This window comes from Zophobas morio, unplaced genomic scaffold (genome assembly GCF_036711695.1).
Source record: "Zophobas morio isolate AGI-343-1 ecotype UQ-CSIRO unplaced genomic scaffold, CSIRO_AGI_Zmor_V1 ptg000022l, whole genome shotgun sequence".
Taxonomy (NCBI): domain Eukaryota; kingdom Metazoa; phylum Arthropoda; class Insecta; order Coleoptera; family Tenebrionidae; genus Zophobas; species Zophobas morio.
Window position 1 is genome coordinate 8,151,167 of NW_026972127.1, and position 21,058 is coordinate 8,172,224.

At 35.6% G+C, this 21,058-nt stretch overlaps 1 protein-coding gene and 1 long non-coding RNA gene across 9 annotated transcripts in view; one reads left to right on the forward strand and one right to left on the reverse strand.

The window, feature by feature from the left end:
• LOC135133866 (PR domain zinc finger protein 1) overlaps window positions 1-16,364 on the reverse strand; it is a 34,638-nt gene extending 18,274 nt beyond the window's left edge. For 2 of the 4 annotated variants that reach the window (XM_064062396.1, XM_064062393.1), the window contains exons 1-2: window positions 16,280-16,364; window positions 1,579-1,634 (exon numbers count right to left, since the gene is read on the reverse strand). In XM_064062396.1, the coding sequence (XP_063918466.1) occupies window positions 1,579-1,587 (9 nt within the window). In that variant the 5' untranslated portion in view covers window positions 1,588-1,634; window positions 16,280-16,364. Of the gene's footprint in view, window positions 1-1,578; window positions 1,635-2,342; window positions 2,477-2,934; window positions 3,010-16,279 lie in introns of those variants that run through there. The other 2 variants (XM_064062395.1, XM_064062394.1) reach the window with 2 other exon arrangements.
• On the forward strand, window positions 4,285-19,245 carry LOC135133867 (uncharacterized). 5 transcript variants are annotated; one of them, XR_010281212.1, is made up of 5 exons: window positions 4,285-4,385; window positions 8,027-8,177; window positions 8,228-14,045; window positions 17,995-18,120; window positions 18,175-19,245. It is a non-coding gene; the product is annotated as an uncharacterized LOC135133867 (long non-coding RNA). The 5 variants fall into 5 exon arrangements; XR_010281210.1 differs by having other exon boundaries at window positions 8,228-13,817; window positions 13,876-18,120; XR_010281211.1 differs by having other exon boundaries at window positions 8,228-13,372; window positions 13,521-18,120.
• The last annotated feature ends 1,813 nt before the right edge of the window (window positions 19,246-21,058 follow it).

Sequence of the window (21,058 nt, forward strand, 5' to 3'; positions counted from 1 at the left end):
TATTACTGTCTTATTATCCCCACCAACAATGAGATGACGTAATCCCCAAATTTAACAATATAAAATGTCGATTCTGTGGTTTTCAAAGCCAGAGTGACGTTTTTCGGTTTTGCACTGTGTGGAATTTAAAAAGGTTTCGACGTTTCGCCCACTTTCAGAAAAGGCATCTTCAGGAAGTGGCAGAACCAAAAGTTCAAAGAAGAGAAAGAAACTGAGGTTAATTCTCTTCTCTATTTTCGTTCGTTCACTTCTTGAAGATGCCCCTCATGAAAGTGGACAAAACATCGAAACCTTTCTGAAATTCCACACCGCTAAACCCGAAAAACGTCTTCATATCAATATTAAATGTTCTATACTCCTTCACTTGGTTTTTACGGTGGTTGGAAAAAGAATCAAAATTTTATAATAATACTTTTACAATTTAAGTTTGAAATTGTAATGTTTTAAGGTTATCTGAGGCATAATGAGTCGCTAATAAAAGTTTATCCGTTTATGGCCTTGGCAAAAATTTGCTCGCATAAATGTTATTTAAATTTTATAAACTAACACATTCCTGCACTTGTGGTTTATGAATCGGAGTTCAGTTTTTACCCTAAACATTCAGATTTTTTGGAAAAAAAAAATTATAACAACAGTAGGTATATTAATTTAACTTTAGAAATGGGAAACCGAATGTTTCGAAATTTCGCAAACGATTTAAGGTTAACGCAAGCATCGTAAATGGTCAGTGAAACTTGATCCCCTCTCCCCAAACTGATGACGTATTTCCTAAATTTTGCTTGATATAAAATATGCAAAACATTGTAAATCTACATTTGTGCTAAAAAAATTCGTAAAATCAAATTTTATAATTTTTAAGTATAGTAAATTAAAACTAATCTAAATCTGAAAAACTACAATTAATTATGAAACTTAACCTAAAAATTTAGTTCTGACGAGTTTATTGCAGACATTCTAGATCTTTTTAAATTTAGATAATATCTAAAACTTCAAATGTCTCTGGTTTATCAATTGGTGATTTCAGAAAATTTATTTTGTTTTTAATATAAATAAATATGATGACACCTGTTAAGGTTCCGTTTCAATGCCTAAACTGAAATTGTTTGGTATAATATTTAAGAAAATTTTTGTTTAATTTTATTTTCTATGGTGTGATCTATCTAATAAAGGCGAAATACAACGTCAAAACTTCATTTTTGGATCTTTTTCTGTCGTCTCTACTTCAATTTTACCTTAATTTTACTTACTTCTCATTTCTAGCACAGAATTTTTTGATTTCTGTTGTTTTACGTTGCTGATTTGGTTATAATTGTGTCAAAAAATGTCTGAAAACAGAGAAAAACCAATTTCTGTTCAAAATTCATGTTTAGCTTTATGTATAGTTTAAAATCACCGTCATCTTTATCAGCTTTAAACCTGAATTATGACCCAACTGAAGGTTATTTTTGAGCCTCGACTAGGAAAAAAAAATGACAATGTCCAAGTTGGTGTTCTTTTATGTTAGATTAAACACAATCACATGAGCTTATCACCGCATAAAACATTTTCAAAAAAATGAACAAAAACAAGCTTTATTACCTCTCTCATTTTGGCCTGTTTTGAGGACTGCAACTGTTCTTCAAGGCATTTAAGTCCTGAAACAAAAATAGCAATGCATATCATTCTTAATAAAAAACCAATATAAAAATTACACATTGTGACAAAACGAAGCCTTATCTCTGGCTAAAATAACCGATTTTGGTCAATTTGGACTGTTTATTAAAGCAACGTCCTCCACGTAGTCCGCTATCACTTCATTGAAAAATTCAATGTCAAACAGCCATTAAGTTCTTTTTTACATAGTAGTTATGTAAACATGGGTTTTGCATAACATACAACGTAACCTCCTTGAAGTGCAACAATCGTGACGACTACCCAGAAACAAAAAATGGCGTATCTGGATTTCGGGTGTAGGGAGAAAATCATTACCTGCTGTGGTAATTTTATACCGAATTCTTCCCCACCAATTTTAAGTTATTTAATTCTGCACTAATATTAGTGCAAGGTTGAGTTGCATGTTCCTGACGTCAATTTTAGTTCTGGTCTTTATTCAACGAGTGCATTTCCTCTATCTTTCTCTTTTTAAAGAAACCTTGTGAGCATTTGGCACAGCACGAGGCCATGACTGATCTTTAAACATTCAATGTTATTGCAATTATAAAAGTCAAACTAAAAATTACCGAATATGAGATGACCGCAGGAATGTCCGGATCCCTGCAGGACCGCATAAAAAACGTGCATAAAAATAGTGGAATTAAACATGCAAACGTCGAGATTATTGGTCGAATTGGGCGGAAACTTACATAACATCAGTGCAGTGTTAATTTAATTAATTTTCGATGCAGCATGCACTCGTGGTGACAGCCAGCAGGATTTTTCCACGCAGAGGTTACAAAGTCTTCTTCGAGCCATTTTTTGGTTTTGTTCGATTCGTCTTCTACAAAAACGATTATTGCACAATTTAGTCGTCATCACTGGAGCGAAACTGATGGTAAAAAACGTGTTCGCGTTGAATTAATTGCTAAATAATGCAACATAACCTATGCAACGCACACACCTTTACAACTATAATTTATTAATCGCACTGCTTTTTGTTGCTATTATTTACTGATGGATTAGGTATCCTTGAGTTGAACTTGAAATTCACTTTTCTAGAAGAATGCCAAAAATTTACTGTCATGCCACAAAAAGCACACTGGTCGCTAAAGTAGCCACAAGGAAACCAAAATTGGGTGCAAAGAATCACGAAAAGTCCTTATTTTCTCTAAAAACACGAAATGAAAATCAAAAATTTTAAAGGTCAAAGTTGATTGGTATTGCAGGTCCAGCTCGTGGGGACTAGCATGAAAAATGGATGGTTTGTATTTTTTGCATGAAGTTAACAACTAAGGTTACCTTGGATATGGAAAAGTAGTTTAAAATAGCTTCTTCGAAGGCAGAAAATATCTACGTTTCAGTAACGGAAACGGGGAGGCAGCCATTTTGAATTTTCACTTTTGATTGTATTGAACGCTGAAAATCGCATTTTCGCTAAATTTTACCGAAATTAGGGCCAAAGTGACCCACAACGGGTGCTGTGACCACGTGTGGAGACCTCTTTCAACCGTAAGTACCCACACTACAAGTAGTTCCAGTTTGATAGTGAAATTATTTTAACGAGCTAAAAATAGAACAATCAATAGAAGTTTCATTATCACTTGCTATCACTTATTTTTTTTTAAGTGCCTGCCAAGATTTCAACCACTTTTAGCCCCAAATCACACCAAAAAATCAAACAAACTTACATAAACTCTGACTCCAATTTCAAAATTTCTTGATTAAGTAAACTATCTTCCGAATCAAAAACCGCACTCACTTTCGCCGCCACTTTCGCAAAATTTGGCAGCTGCGGTTTGTAAGCCGTCGGCGGCTTGTTTGAAGTGTCGCCGATTTGAAAATAGCGCGTTTCCGGGCTGGCAAAGGCGGGAAATTCAAACTTCGCCGTTGATTTTTTTTCTACGGAGTCGTCCGTCTTGGGGGGTGTCTGCACGCACTCGCACGCGTCCCTACGCGTGTTACGCACCTGCCCGGCGTGTTTTGGCGGGACACCGCGACGCGGATATGCACCGAGCTGTTATGCGTCGCGACGCCGACCTAGCTCAACACTCTCTGTCGTGAGGCTCTGCAACGGTGCAGCTATCCCGTTCAAACTCTCTTGTCCATGTGCACATCGGCGTGATAACGCAGCGTTTGATAAACAAAATTTTCGTGCGCTGGAATTTTGCGATTATCGCGGAATTTTTAATGGGGAATCGTAAAAGGCAATTTTGGGGGCCGCGAGGGGGGACTGGGTTTTCTTTGGGTTGGTAGTGGAGGCGAAATAGTTTGACCTTTGGAAAAACGCATGTGCATTTATTTTTAACAATCTTTCGTAAACAGTGCAATCGTTGGAGAGAGATAACGATAAAGTGCATATATTTGCGAAAATAGATTTTATATCTACGTTGCTTTTTGTTGGGTAGGTCAGGTCGTTAAATTTTGGGAAAAATGCGGGTGATTAGATTGACGTCGGTTGGTTTATTTTTATTTTTTAATGAGGTTGGGTCTGGGTGAAAGTGATAAGGTCGCTTAATTTTACTAAAATCTAGAGAAAAGTTGCCCGGATTATAGTTAGGTGGCCTCTAACTCATTGTTAATTGCACAGATTGTTAATAAGTAAACGTTTATTATATAACTAATTTTTATTTGTGGAGAAGATTACACACTAACTTACCATCATTGTTCATTTTCATCTATAGTTTATACGACGCATTTTAGATTCTTCCAATTCTTAAATACAACAGTTTTGTGTAGCAAGTGGGAGTATGGTATGTACTATAATTCTACGATTATAATTAACAATTCACAAGCCATTGTTGCGTGTTACTGTACCAAATTGACTAGCAACTTTGTAGTTCCCAACTGCGACTTGAAAATTTTCTAAAATTGCGATTGCAGCGGTTTTAAGTTTGCCAAATTTGTCTAGCTAGCCGTCAAGTAATAAATCTTCGCTGGAGGTTTTAGGAGGTTACAGTTTTGTCTATCAGCACTGGTGGACAATAAATTGTTGGTTTACAACACCTCGTGGCAAATAATGAGCACTAAAAATGCAAATTCCGCTATATTTTTCATGTTTTAGAAGGACTATATAGTGTACTATATAGTATATCTTTGCAAAACTTCATGTTTATTAAAAGTTTATTTGTTAACAACTCACTATTTGTTAGTTTTCTGTTTATTAATTCACAGTTTGGGTGTTTTTTGATTCTATTTTTCGAAACATGAAAAGGATGTACAATTTTTTTGGAAATATTTGACATAGGAAAACCTGATGTGTTTATTTATTTATTTTTATAAAAGGAAGAAACAGTAGTTTTTATTTACCTTTAGTTTCGCATTTAATTAAAATTACAGCAAAGTTCAAAAATCTGATACACTTGAAATCTGAACTAAACGGTTAACTCAATTATTTGTGCATATTTCCATGGAAAAAATTAATACTTTTAGAGTTTTTTGGTACTTAGGCGTTTACAGTCAAGAATAATTCGTATTAAACCAGCTTTCAACAAAAAAAAGCACATCGAAATCGGTCCATCCGTTTGAAAGCTACGGTGCCATAGACAAATACACAGACAGACAAATGCTTCGGAGATAAAGAGTGGTTAAAGTGATTATCATCAAACATAGACACAAACCATCCCGATTAAACCAGCTTTCAAACAAAAAAAACTGCACTGAAATCGGATCATCCGTTTGGAAGCTATAGTGCGAGAGAAAGAGATGGAGAGAGAAAGGGATAAAAATTATAACACCCGTCTTTTGAATGTAGAGGGAACTTTCTTCACCTCGGAAGGACAGTACAACATGTATAGCTTTTCGAAAATTATAAAATTTAATTTTGAAAATTTTAATTTTTATCATTTTTTCGAAAAATGAGAAAATTTAATTTTGGGACTTTCGCTGCTGCTAACCAATCAACACAACCAAGAATCATTCGTATTAAACCAGCTTTTAAGAAAAAAACCACATTGAAATCGGTTCATCTATTTGGGAGCTAGGGTGCCACAGACAAATGCTTCAGGGATAAAAGTGGCTAAAGTGATTATCATCAAACATAGACACAAATTATCCCGATTAAACCAGCTTTCAAACAAAAAAAACCGCACTGAAATCGGATCTTCCGTTTGAGAACTATAGTACGAGAAAAAGGGGGAGAGACAGGGGTAAAAGTTATACCACCCCTTTTTTAATTTAGACAGAACTTTCTTCACCCCGGAAGTACGGTCCAATATATCCACCTTTTCGAAAAATTATAAAATTTAATTTTGCCACTTTTATTTTTTAATGATAACGTTTTCGAAAAATGAGAAAATTTGATTTTACGACTTTTTTTATTATAATTTTTTTTATAATCCCTGTAAGTGAAAATAGACTCACAATATTTTGCACATTTTAGATGGCATTTATTCGGTAAAATTTTGAGATGACGTCATCAATTAACGTTAAATGGTTGCAGTTAAATTCTAAAATAAACTTTTGATTTTTTTCAAAAATCTGGATAAAACCCAGATAAAAATAAAGACAGATTCATAAATCACAAAAATATAGAAGTATGTTATTTTACAAAATTTAAACACATTTACTAGACAGAATTTGATCTGACATTGTGGGTGGGAATTATTAAACAAATTTTGGTTAGATTTTTAGAATGTTTATAAAATTTGACAACAAATGGTCCAACAGTTTCCAAGATTATCTGCCTAATAAAAATCGACACAGACAAACAATTTGTTTCTTATTCTAGGGGTCATGAAATGTCGAGAAAATATTATACTTAATTATAATACTTACTTAGGTTCGAGAAGTAAAAAGCACAATTTTCTAGGTAAACTAAGTTTTTGGAAAACGAAACATTTTGGTTGTTTCAAATGACAGCAGATTTTCAATTTGGAAAAAATACAAAAAATTACTGCTTCGAACGTTGCAAATGTCTTTAAAATTTTGGTTTGGTAGATCTTTGAAATTATAAAAAATTGTTGTATTTTATTACTCTGGATAAATTACATATTTAGAGATAAATTTTCTCTCATCTGATGTGTTTATGTATCAAAGAAGAACTTTTTCGGCCGATCTGAAGTTTGGTCCAAAAAGTTTCACTTTGCCCAAGGTACACACAACATTTTTTAGGTGACCACACAGAAACATAACTAGTTATATAAGTGGTTTTGAGGTTAGAAAATATTTTTTCCTTATTGGAAGATAAGCACTGGAGATTTGAGAAAAACCAGAACACTACTTTGCTCTTCTACTAGAAAAGAATTGACAAAACACAAATCCAAAGACACAAAAGTAACTTTTCGACAACTGAGTACAAAAAAGTGACCAAAAAGTGCTGTTGTTGTGTCAGTAATACGATTCTACTTTTTAAACGCCCAGTTAAATAATTCAAAAATGGCGTCATCAGTCTCGTGGAGGGGACTAACAAACAAATTTAAATCAGTGGGTGAATATCAGTGTATTTTACCTATATTAGAAAAAATCTTGTGTGTTATTGTTGTTGGACTATTAAATCCGATGTACAAAAAATTGTCACGATTACCTTAAAGTATACTTAAAATTTCAAAGAAAGCGATCGGTTCGGTAGTTTTGGAGGCATAAAATATTATTAAAAATCGTATAAAAATACAAATACAACTAAATAAAATAAAACATTAATGTTTACGTACGAGGTAATCGGAAACGAATGAGTGTGTCCGATTCCATGAAATTGTAAGTAGAAATTAATTTATGATGCTACCTACAACTAATCGCTTTTATTGCTAATTCTAATAACAAAATTGCGGTTTGCCGACATAAAAATTTAAATTACTTTTGCATTCACCTGTACCGTTTTGTTTGGCAGGTAGTAAGGAACACTAGAATTAAGAAGCGGCAACGCGATTATTCCCTAGTAAGAAGTTTCAACAATTTTTAATATCAAACAAAAAAAGAACCATAAGCTGATTTCTTCCATAATATTTGTACCAACTTTTATAGCCAAATTTGTGTGAAACTTGTTCCATATTTTCCAGATATACTGTACACTGTATGATCAATATTCTTTTAACTTTATCTTCGGATGATCTGTGCTTAATTTTAGAACTTTATTTTTATTCAGATAGATACAAATAGGAAGAATCTTTTCCCATATTCGTGTCACTGAACACTCACTGCCTAAGTTCACATCCTCGGAAACACCCCTTTCCTAATAAATAAATCACTCACATTGTAATTTATTAAAATTATCAATCGCTTTACAAGAATACCACAAATTACATATTCCAATATAGAAAACCCTGAAAAGCAAATGCAACCCCGTCAGTAATAAGTAATGTGGGTGGTCCTTCGTGTATTTTCTTGTGTATACTTAATGTAAGACCCCCCTCATACTATACTACAGCGGAAATTTGACTTTGATTGTAAATTGCAGGATGAATCAACTTTTGCCGCACTTCCATCAAAACAAAATAAAAGTGAAATTGCACAAAATCAATAAGAGGTCAACGTCCTCCGCTGCGTTCTACACCCGGAGAATCCCGGAACTCCCGGAAATGCCCAACTTGCGCCTTTAGCGTCACGAGGTAAATCATCGCTCTTAATTACTGCATAACTGATAACTTTCCAGTTGCAGCCTCATCTCCTCGCAACCCTCCAATTACGCCTCGACAGACCGACTGAGAAATGGCAAAACCAAAAAAGTACACATTACTACTACACACATCCAGATCCGTCTTCCCGTTCTCCCAACAATGGGGGTCGCAGCGGTGCAACAAAGCCATTCTTCTGGATGTTAACCCCAGCATAAAACTGTTGTCGATAAGATAACAAATAAATATCGTAATTTCTGTCAAAGTAGCGTGTTGTCTGAGAGGGAGGGACATCGCCTGGAATCGATCGAAATCCCCGACTTGCGTGTCGGTTACCATGGAAAGTGTTGGCCCAGGTCATGAGGGGTCAAACCCGGACCTTCCGCATTCACGATCTCCCGATTCGGAGTTCAATCAACCCCGGGAATCCCCTTTGTTTACCAACAAACCGATACGTGTTGCGAAGACGGGAGCCACCCTGCGTTTTGCGTCGGCAAAATCGCCCGGGCCGGTTTTTTCACGGTGAAATGGCCACAAGTGGACCATCGCCGCTAATCAGGTCATGTTCGCCAATCAGAATTCTTGCTTTCGCACTAGCTTAGGTCACGGACGGAGCGACGTAGTGTAGAGTTTTTAGCGTTTTTGCGATTACTAAATTTTTGTGGGGGGTTTTAGTAATTTTATACCAATGATGTAATGAATGCACCAGATTAATAACAAGGAGAGTTAAAAATCCATATGACAAGAATTACTAAAAAAAAAGGAGCAAAATTCACAGTTTTTAAATAGTTTCATAGTCATTTGAAAGATTTTTTTGTCAAAGTAGTACAGAACCATGTCTTGAAGTTTTAGTGAATAATTCGTAGCAAAAATAACAAAACAAACAAAACCAGTCCGAATAAAGCGTATTAATTCGGCGCAGTTTAATATTGGCTGAAGAAACTATAGTATCGTGACGTATCTATTGTTCTAATTTAAGAATTTAGTATCCTTAATTAAGAAAATAAATTAATTCAACTTGATTTTTGAAAGAATTTTTAATCTAACTAGCAATAAAGTGAAAAAATACAAAAATAAATTAACTTAAAAAAAATAACACTTTTCCTGAATTATTAAACGATTCAAATATGTTTTTTCCGTTTAGTTAATTTTCCAGTCCAGTAATAAACATTTTATTAGTATTTTCTAATTGTTCATAAATAAATTTATTTCAGAATTTCGAGAACGTGTTACAAACCAAACCTTAGGACACAGTTTAAAGATATATGTTTAAAGTGAAGGAAAAAAAAACACTAAAAAATACAGGCGTAATTGTTTAAAAATTGATTTCAAGTTAAATTTTACCGCTTTTTTTTTAAACACCCCTATATTTATGTATCTATCTATGAGAAGTATAGTTAATTTAGAACATATCTTTAGTAAAGTCATTTTACTTTTTCAAAAATTTTTAAATACCTATATTTTTTAAATAAATCATTAAAAAAAAAACAATATCTAATTAAGCGATAAATTATATAACGGTTCTTGAATAGAAAAAGTCATCAAGCTGGCTTTGTTTTTTGGATAGAAGGAAATGTAGAGGAAAATATATGTATTTTATTGATCCATACTATTATTGATAGAGCTCCAGAAAAACTGTAATTTTATTATACGAAAAATCAACGTTAAGTTATAGGATCTTAGATTTTTATCACCGTCTGTGTGTCTAATTATTTAAAAATTGATTTCCAGCCAAATTTAGAACACCCCTATTATGAAACTATTTGTTATACGAGTACTTAATTTACAACAGATCTTTAGCAGACTGTTTTTTTTATATTTTAAATATTTCTTTTAAATAAATAAGACTCAATTTTCATTGTAACGGGTGATCAAAAAGTTTTCAGATTAGAGTTGGTCCTGGAAATATTTGTCAATTTGTCATGTCTTTGATCAAACTGTAAATGTCATGCATAACCTCATTTGTAATTAAAAAAATTGATTTTTTGACATTTACAGTTTAATCAAGGACATAAAAATATTTGCATGGCCAACTCAATTTTGATCATCCGTTACATCATGAGGTTTTACGTAATACTTATATTGTGAAAACTCTTCACGAAAAATCAATTAATTGGTAAGGTCGCACTAGAATTTCGAAGGTCTACTGAAACATCTAAAAATGTATAAGGAGATATATTTAAAAATAGTTGGATGTGCATTACGTCTCAAAAACATAACACTCTGCATAGCTGAAAATAACTGCGCGAAAGCCATAGAATCTAGATCACGACTTTTTTTTGTCTTTAATAAATAATGAAATGTCAAAGTTGTTGATCCACTCTGTATATTATATTGTATGTTAAAATTCCGAGGCATAAAGAAGTTAAAATTTTATTTGTTTGTGGGTTACTTCAACACATGCTCAACCGGTTTAAAAATTTATTTCCAGTCAAATTTTGTCCTTATTATGAAACTATATTTAATTTAGAACAGATCCTTAGTGAACTTCCTTTTACTTTTTCAAAAATATTGTAAAATTTCTTTTAAATAAATCAGTTAAAAAAATAACTCTTTAAGCAATCAACTATTATTTATCGGGTGTTAAAAAGTAAGGTTAGGTAACAGCATTCCGGGTATCAGTTGTTATCGATTAAATTTAGGCTTATTGCAGACATAGTTCATAATGTTTAGAGAAAATCAGCACCAACTTGATCAATTTTTACGGCATGTTGATATTTCTACCAAATAGAAAAATTACAATTTCTTTGAAAATCAAATTGTGATATAAAGTGAATTTCATTCAAAGGAATAATACATAACTCTCAAAGCACCACTCATTACTCCAAAGCGCCCAACTCTTAAACCTAGACCCTTTGCCACACGCCTCGCTCGCCTCGACCCTCATTCGCGCACCATTTCCGCCGCATCAAAGGCCACTGCTACATTTCGAAACAGCGATGGTAATGAACAAGGACATGGAATTTCGCGTGGATTCAACGAGGAAGCGTAGCCTTAACCGGGATGTCAACATTGAGACCACGGGTTCAACGTCCGACACACTCCGACTTCCCCTACTTCTCCCACCTGTCTGGTTCCACTAGCACGTTCTCCTTCCACGTAAAAAGACCATTGCGTGCTCGCACACAAAACGCGCCTACAAAAGACATAAAATGCTGGAAAAGACAGTCGAGATTAGGCCAACGGGGGGATTCGCGGAGACGCTTTGGGGTGGGTCAGGCACTTGACACTGAAGCCTTTGCAAGCTGGGGGTCTGGGCTAAAGGTCGCGGTTTAGACCAGTTAAACGCAGGTGGAATGGTGAAAAGTGGTGCAACGGGGTTAAACTTCTTGTTTAGTTTGACAGTTACGGCCAAATAACTGTGAAACACAGTGTCAAATAGCTGCATTATTTTAAAAACAAATTTCATAGTTTACTAGATGGCTTTTTTTGCGATCATATGGCACTTAATTGTTGTAAGTCTCCGTGAACATAATTCAGCAGATCACAAACGTTTTAGGTTTATGGTTGTTCCTTTGCATGTCTGCAAGTCGTAAATGTTTGCTGGAATATTTCCAAACAATGCAAATTAACTTATTTTGCAAAACTTCAGATGTGTAACGATTTACAAGCATGGTTTCAAATTTAGTGTCAAATAAATTCCATGGCTTACTAGACGGTTTTTTTTTGGTCGTGTGGTATAAGTGCTGAATTTTCGTCAATCTTTTAAAAATGCGTCTACTAAGTACGGATCTGCATTTTTCGTGTATATACTTGTCGGGGATAATAACTTCTATACACATGTGTTTAGCATTTTTTGTCCTAGATACATCGATATTGCCATATTTAACAAGTGAGAATTGAAGTAGCGAGTGTTTTCTCGGAGAGTATTTTATTTAGTAACAAACTGTGATAAAAGTCAATAGTAGAGTTTTCGTTTTCCTTATTCATTTGATTAATTCATTATTTCATATCTGGAAGTATATTTACCTAACAGCTATAGAATGTTTCTTTATAGTAAGCAGTTTAAAGTGTTAAACAGACATTTTTGTAGAAATGTATAGCCAATGTCCCAAATTAAACCTTATATGTGAAAAAACCATATTTAATCATTGAAGTTGAATTATGAAAGTGGTGTTGTTTACTTGTCTCATGAGTATTCATGTCAAAGACTATGTAATTTCTGACTCTTTTTTAAATATTTTGCCATTTTTAACTTTAACTGAAATAATATTTGAGAAACTACTGTTATAATTTTGCTGTTACATCGAAGTTGGTGTTGACTGTTGCCGCCTTGTCAACACTTGTGCCATAACTAGTTCGTTAAGCTGATGTGCCGCTTATAACTGTTGAACAACATTAAATTTTCATTGATATTTTAATACGATGATCTGTATATATTGCACTGTCCATAGTTAGTTGATTTATACGAGCTATTTAAATATCTTCATTAAAAAATAAAACAAGGACGTACAAATAGCTATACTTACGATCTCGATTTTATAATTAACTGTCACTTTGACAAATATTCTTAACTTTCTGCCTGTAATGTGTAACATTAAATATGGCATTAAATTTTATGAAGTTTTAAATTTGAATTTATTTATTGGCATTATAAATTACGATTAGAGTCCATAAAAACATTTTCAACCTTGAGACACCGGCGACATAAATAAAAGAATTTATTATTTTTTTAGTGGCCAAAATTATACGAAGCACACTGGGTATGCCACGAAATAATGGAACTTTTGACTGAAATTTCTTATTCTTGTGTGAAAATTTTGAGTGCTCAGTTATGTGTTTTGGGTTTTTGAAAATATTAATATATAATTTCATTTTTTAGAGTAAATTGATAACTTTAAAACAGACAATTTTAAATTATATCTCTGACGTAGAATAAAATCTTGAATGATCCCAGTCACCCAGATTTGCCACCATTCAGCCGAATACCATAATGCATCACGTAGATCGTAGAAAACACAGCTCCCATAAACCCTCGGGCGCCATTTCCACAAAGAATTACTCTGCTTAGAAATTGCTGTCAAAGCACAGTCGGTTTGCGGTGAAAAATAAGTACCTCATTTCCAAAGGCGGTCAGTTTTGCAGACACAAAAAATAATTTTTCTAGTCTCGACAGCTGTCGTCTGTGCAAATTCTGAATACCGAAATGGACATCGGAAATCGCCGCTCAAAGAAGAATAATCCGTTAGGTAAAGATAACAATTCTCAAGAAACCCATTGTTGACCAACCGCCCTCCTGCACCCGTCCACCATTGTCCAACCACAACCCATAAAATTTTTCTCCTAATTAACTCTTCCAGGAACCGTCCGAGTCAACAACTCTGAATTTGATTCTAGGCCGATGGTCATAATTCCAGCGCATGCATCATCGTAACGGTAAAACCAACACACAAAACGCGTGTTTATCTAGAGGAGCATTCAACAACTTGTTGTGTGGGCAGGTGATACCATTTAAACGGAACTTGATTTCTCAAGGCTATAAGGGTCTGGACGATAGACCTTCATCGGTCCCGGGAGCGAAGCACCGCTAGTTAACCTCCTTTTAAGCTCGCTTATCTAACCCTTTTAATAATACGCTCATGCATATGGTATCGATGGTAGAAAAAAACACTCAGAAACGGGAACAGCATGCAGGTGTGGTAGAAAAAAAGATAAAAAGGCGGCGTTTGCTTTGTATACAGCATTCTTTCAGGTTTGAATGGGTCTCCAGAACTATTACTCGACAAACATCTTGCAGTTATGTCCCAAACTGTTTAATTGGAAAGGAGTAATTTGGGTAATGATGGGGAATTAGTTGCATAGATTATGGGGACCGACGCAATTATTCTAATTACTAGATACCAGACGGAAAATTTCAAGCTTGTAAGTCAAATTTATACTAATCTAGGAATCAGATGAGTTGTTTCAGGAACTTGAGGAAAATCGCGCCCCAGTTTTCTGTTTCGGTTCTTCGTGGTTGAAACGACGTTCTACAATTTAAATTACTCATTAACTGAGTAATGTATGCTGTATAAACCATCTCCATGTCGTCTAATTTGTTATTTCTTAGACTGGTCGCACTTCTATCTTTCCAATTTTGCTGCAAAATTTGTTCAGTCTAATTTACATTCTCCAGAATAATCTGAGTAAACTTTGTTTCATTCCAAGAAAGTTCATAAAGTGGTTGTTTACAAAAGAACCAGTGCACTCGTAGCTTCTTGCGAATTTTCTGAAAGAAAGCTCTTTCGGATTTTCATTTCTGCTTAATTAACAAGCTTAAAAGTCATACTATCAACACAGCGTGCAGCTCTTTTATTCCTGTTTCGATGTAGCGGAAACGGAATTTGTGTTTATTTTAAACATTCTCATTAGCCATTCACGATCGTGTAGATTAGATGGAATCTAATAGTCAAATTGTGACGATAAAATAGACCGCAACAAAGTTAAAATCACGAACTGTCATCTAAGATTTACAAGTTTGGTCGTCCGACTAAGCAGTTTATTGGCGATGGACAATTTTTACTATTGGTGCAGGTACCGCTATGTAATACAATTAGCACCATAAACGTTTTATTACCAGATAATAACCGAAGTCAGTCGGAGCCGTTTTCTGGGTAATAAACACCAAGAACTGTCGCCATGACCATGAAAGCACTCTGAATCAATAATTATTATTTTAAGTATCTTGTAAAATAATGATTCAAACACGGTTAACCTTGGCCTTGGTCTCAACTTGGGTTAGTCAATGTCAAAACTTGATCGCGACTTATAAACAACACACTAAAGACAAATCCAGAGAAATTCAGACCTGTTGCGGTGAAGAAATGCTAATTTAATAAAACTGCCGCGTTTTCAAAAGCCACCGTTTCAGCAAATTGATTCATAAACAAAAACCATCGATGTATAAGCTAATAATAAGCTATTGGTGAGCACGTAAGGATTGAGTTCGTTGAACTGCCCTAGTGTCCTACTAATCCGAAAGGAAGGTGAGCATAGAAAAATCGAGAATCGTCGTACGAGTCGAGGCAGCATCATCAATTTTTCTTAAAAAATTTCAAACACGATATGATAAAGAGGGCCATTAGGGAGCAACTCCATTAATTTTTCCACCGACTGATGCAACACCTATGACAGTTATCACCGGTCTAACTTTCTTTCGGTGTTGTTTGTTTATGATAATTTCGGTATAACGAGATAAGGAGGTTTTCGATTACAATGAAAGTTAGTGACGTAGGCCACAATTCGATGAATCATGACATTGTTCAAAGTTATTGTTCGAAGGCGTCCGCATTGATGCCCAATTTCAAAAATCGAGACCAGAGAGGTCGCATTAATTTCGCCTAGATTATGTTAATAGGGGTTTGAATAAGTGCCTAATAATCACTCGAGTTACAAAATATGATAATAAAATGCAACCCGACGTTGTACAAAACAGATTGCAAAATACAGAACGAGTTATCAACATTAAAGGAACTGGTTCCTTATTATGCAGTTTTCGACCTTATACACCAGCACACAAGGTTGAGGTTAAATTTTGAGGTTCGATGAACCTAACAAATGTTCACATGCCGAATTTTATTCCGGACGAATTTGTTTGTTTTTTAAATTTTATCTCCTGGAGGACGAATTCGTATGCTAATTTTTTCCACAGCTAGTTGCATTTTCGTCAAAAGTGAATTGATCGAAATTGAATTGTTGCGAAAATTTAATTGTGTTTGGTCTTAATGAGATATTGTTTCGTCCTACCACACGCCGACGCGTTTGCTAACAATGTCAACACCTTCAAAATATATACACCTACAATATTTTGCGTGTGTCGAAAAAGTGATGTTCGTTGAGCAAACAGTACGAGAGGAATTACGAAACGTAATATCAATGTGAATGTCTTGTCTTAAGGTCAATAACATCGCCATGATACCATGACTGCCAAAATTTAACGCCTTCCCCGTCATTACATAATTGAATTAATCATCGGTAAGTCATTTTCTCGGTGTTCGTCTGTCGGCAAAAAATTTTCCTTGAGGTCTACAGGTGTTTAATTTGCGCCGCGAGGAGATTGATCAAGCGCGGCAAAAACGCCTATAAACAATTCGGACCACCGGGATCGAGACCCTTACCTTCGTGGCAATCTTTCGGAGGAATATATAAAATCCACGGTATCCAGAAAATTTTGGCAATGTCACTAAACGTAATCCAAAAAAAGTCACTCAACACACACACTGTCTAAATCAGTCGAGATCGTCTCCGAACGGAATTTTGCAAACGCATGTCCAACGAAAAATTTTGACGTTCACTTAATCCAAGCGTGAAGAAAGCGTCGACCGGTTGTCAAAGCCGCATGTCTAGGGCAATGTCAAACACACCACTACGTTCTTCAACCTTCGCAGTCTTTTAGAAACTAAACACCGATCCGAGTTAAACTTGACCGTGATGGTTTTCACACAGCGCCAAGTGGTGATAGTTGGAAGCTTCGGCTAACGGGAACTTCGGTCAACAACCTCCAAATTCTGAGCGGCCTCAAGACGTTGCCAGCGACTTCAATGCTGCAGCTCACGTTTGAGGAAGTTCTTTTTGTCGTTGTTTTAGGGTTCATGGACCAAGCGCTCTCATCTGCCCGAGAAGCCGCCTTTATCGCGTCCATCGCAATCGAAAGAAATTTTACGGCCGATGAGGGTTATTACGGCTGCGTTTTCGAGCTGATTGCAGACTGAGCCGAATTGGCGTCCTCGGAATCGGAAAAACGTGATGATTAACGTTACTTCGCGGAGTAAAAGTTCTACTTTTGAGAAGGTCTTTGACTCATCGCCGGCATTTTGTTTATGGTAAATGATATAACCTTATTTCACGCACCTAACGAATTTAGGTATTCAGTGAAATGCCTTTCTCTTCACATTCGCGTGAATTTTGACAGGTGAATTATGATTCAATTTCTTCGGAAAACAATTACAGGAGAACGAGAGTCGGTTTCGCGTCTCATCCACTGTTGAAGTCTCCGGGCGATTCTCTCGGATAACACCCCGCTGGGGATGGATTTTGCCACTCACTCACTCTCGCGATGAAATATGGCCACTTATCCATCACCGAGACAAATTTCGACTGTTTATCTCCACCGGGAATATAAATTTTTACATTTCTAATACAGCCACCCTCATCTACAGACAATATTTACGACCATTTCACCACTATAACGATTAAGCGTGCACAATTTTCTCTAGGTCAACCAGTAATTTGTATTGTATTTCAAACCGGTGACAGTTCTTTTCAAAACCAGAGGGTGGTTACCATAAACCGCAACAATGCTCCCGTTCGTGAATTTATGACCAACATGGGGGGTAGAAAGTTCCGTAAATTGTCGCCTTCTTGGTAACCAAGATACCGTTAACCCTTTTTCTCCGGTCAAAGAAAAGCATTACACAACTCATTGTCAAGGTGCATCAGTTCTGAACGGATTCGCTTTGGTTTCGGCCACCCTAGAAACTGGGGTAAACACCAATATCGCAGAAACCAGACTAAAAAATCCCAGGGTGTTTTTTCCAAGAGACAATTCTGACGTCTGTAATAAACGAAACGAAAATTTAATCGAGTTTGCTCTGTTCTACATCGTGGGGAGTTCAATAAACTCGGGTCGTAACACATTCTGTTTAGCACCTATCAAGTCTTCATTTTGCGCGAAAGAGGTCTAAAAATCAGCGAACTGAAGCAGCGTCAATATTGACGTGTGCATACTTCATTTGGGCCTTTCTTTGAACTTTGGCTTTTTAAAACTGGCTGACCTAATTGTTGTTTTTGGAATTTTGGACTCGCCATTATGTGTTAATTGTGGGTTTGTTAGTTAATAGGTGTCCCTTGGAGTGACATAATCGGCTTGTTCCTGTCCGATGAGCACAATGTAGGGTGGAATGCAACACCTACAAAGATTTGAAAGTTGCTGTTGGAACGCAGTCTTCACTTACGTTAGGTTAGGTCCGCTGACGTCACAAGTCAATGAACTTGATACCCGGCTTTGTTTTAGGCGAAAAAGGAACTAATTTATACGTGCGTTAAGTGCGAGAGTGCGTGAAGAAGAACGCATAGTGTAACGAGAGTCTTTTTTTTCCTCTAGTTTCAAGTCGAGTCAACTTTACCTAGAATGGAAACTAATGAATTCTAACACAACACGTAAGTGCTTATTGTGTTAAGAAATGAAATTACCTGAATACCCTGAACTTGTAACTAATAATTCCGTCTATCTCGGAATTGAGTAAACGACTTCCTGCTAGGTAACTCTGACCCATCATTTAGGAGATTATTCGCTGTTTTAGCACCTCTAATACGAATCCGAAAATTAAACACACAATAAAAGTCGTAAACGTCTTCAGGATCATATTTCTAGAAGGATTTATGCGCGTTGGTAAACATTTCCACTCCTGTTTGCCACTAAAACAGACAACAAATTTATATCCGAATGCTAATTCGGAATGACTTTATCTTTCGTAAAGACACTAGTGCAACAAACTATTTATGACACGACATTCTACCTAAACAAGCAACGCCGATCTCAAGGCCAGTTCTTATTTTCATAGGTTTCAAGGTTAATTTCAAAAATTCGCCGAAAAACACGTGCGAATAAACATCGCTCAAAGCTGCATTTTTGGAATTTTACCACTTTGTTGATCATCGCTCAAGATACAAAGAGAGATGAAAGTGTGACCCAGCGGAAAAATTTTTGAAGAATGAAGAAAGACAAACTTTGAACTAGCAACTGCAGAATTGTACGAAAATTTGTGCAAAAAGATCAGTTCTTTTGATTTTTGCTTTCCAATAGTACGAAAACGTAGAACTTTTTCACTCTTGTCAGAATACTCACGATGAGAACTAGAACTAATAACACATCTTATTATTATTATATTATTAAGAACTGAAAGTTTTAAACAAAAATATAACCAAGAAACGAAAGGAAAGAGAGTAGACTAGATTATTGTTTCTATTTTTAGCTTTCAAGGCCTTGACCGTTATTTTTTTAACAAAATTAGAAAATTTGATAAAGTGACTAAAACCATTTTATGTATAGATATGTAACAAAAAATAAAAACGAATAAATAAACGACACTCTTCACTCTTACAATTAATTTATACAGATCCTAATACCACCCCGTTGTAAATTTTGTGTCCCTCCACCTTCTGTGACACTCCACCTACGTCCAATTGGGCTCCCTTCTCGTTTTCCCATTTCCTTTCATTCTCTTTTCTCTATTTTCCGCCTCGAGTTCTCAGATTCAACTCCGTTTCGTTCCGATTTTACTTTAACACACCTCACGGTTTACCTTTCGCCCTCAATTCGCGGCATTTTTACACCTACTGTCGCATCCAAGCAGCGACACTCTTCTCCGCGTTTTCTTCGTCCGGCTCTTCGGAATCCCAACGACGTCCGCGATTTCTCTCACATTGCGAAGATAGCGTAACACATTACGAACGGAGGTTGACGACCGGGTTTTCGCACAAGAGATGTTGTGGGCTGTCTTGATGCCGCCAGTTTTGACGGACGCCACTGGGGAAATAAGGCACTGGGATAGCTTTTCGAGCGACAGCTTAGAGTTTCCGTCGGTCTGTCCGTTGGATGATCTCCGCATGACGACGAAAATCTGGATCACTGTTACTGTGTTACTGTATGCAACGCGTGGAAAATGCTTCCGTTTTCCGGTAGAGAGTAAAGCTCGCCTTTCTGCAGTGCTGAAAATGTCCCCATTCATGTCGACGCGTCCGTTTCATTATTATTCACTCACTTCCTCCAGCTTGGCCTTCACTTAGAGCTATGGTGATTGTTACCAAAGGTTAGTAACCGTTTATATTATACAATATAGAAATTAATTGTTGTTTGGGTTGAGCTTTGAAGCTTTGTTTCGGATTAATTGGCCTTCAGTTTTAGCGAGTTAAATCATCGCTGACACTGCGTGATAGCGCGAAAATGAAGCTTTTTGTGTTTTCGTTGTTGGCAAGGATATTGGTAATTTATTATGAATGTTAATGAAAGTTAAAATTTATAACCCTGGTGATTTTTATGCGGAGAATCTTGATAATAAGTATGAGTGTTCTTTTTTGGCATTGAAGGTTTTCCGGTATTGCGTCTAAAAACACTTTGGGCAATAAAGATTGTTTAAGAGGAGACGATATTTTTGTTATTTTCTATTTCCACTTTTAAGGTCAGCCAGACTAATTTAGTTTTGGTGACTATACACAAATTTCTTCCCACATTCACTTATATTCGCCGTGTCGTGACTTTGCCTTTATAACATTTAAAATGTGTCCAAAGGGTACAGAAATTCGTTTTACCAGTAGTTGTATTTGGTAATGATTTGAAAATGAAAGTGTTTCTTTTATTTAGTCACGAATTCTACAACAGAAAAAAAATTGATTTTCACTTTCAATTTTTCCTTTTTCTTTTTTTTTATCAATAGTGGCTTTACAACCAATTTTTACAAACCTGCACAACACTAACACGGTGTTGTTTGCGAATTCAATTATACACACATTGACAAAAAGATTCCATTATGAATGAATAATAAATAACAACCTGGTATAGACACCAAAACAACACACTAATGTCGGAATCAATATTTATGAACTTCAGTTTTTTCCTTTCATACAGATTTTTTCTAAAGAAATCCATCGTGTTATGATCGTTTGGACGACTCTTCACTAATTAAATCAACGATTGTTAACCTCGCAGCGTAAGTGAAGTGTGACTACTGTCACTTACGCCACATAAGAAAAATGTCGTTTAAAATGTAAGTCGTTACCATATTTTTACTAAAAAGCAAATTTGTATTGCAGAAACTACCTATCACAGGCAAGGTGAGTTTTTTGTAATGAATCTGTATAAAAATTCACAATTTTTAAGTGTTTAGTATTCAAGAAAT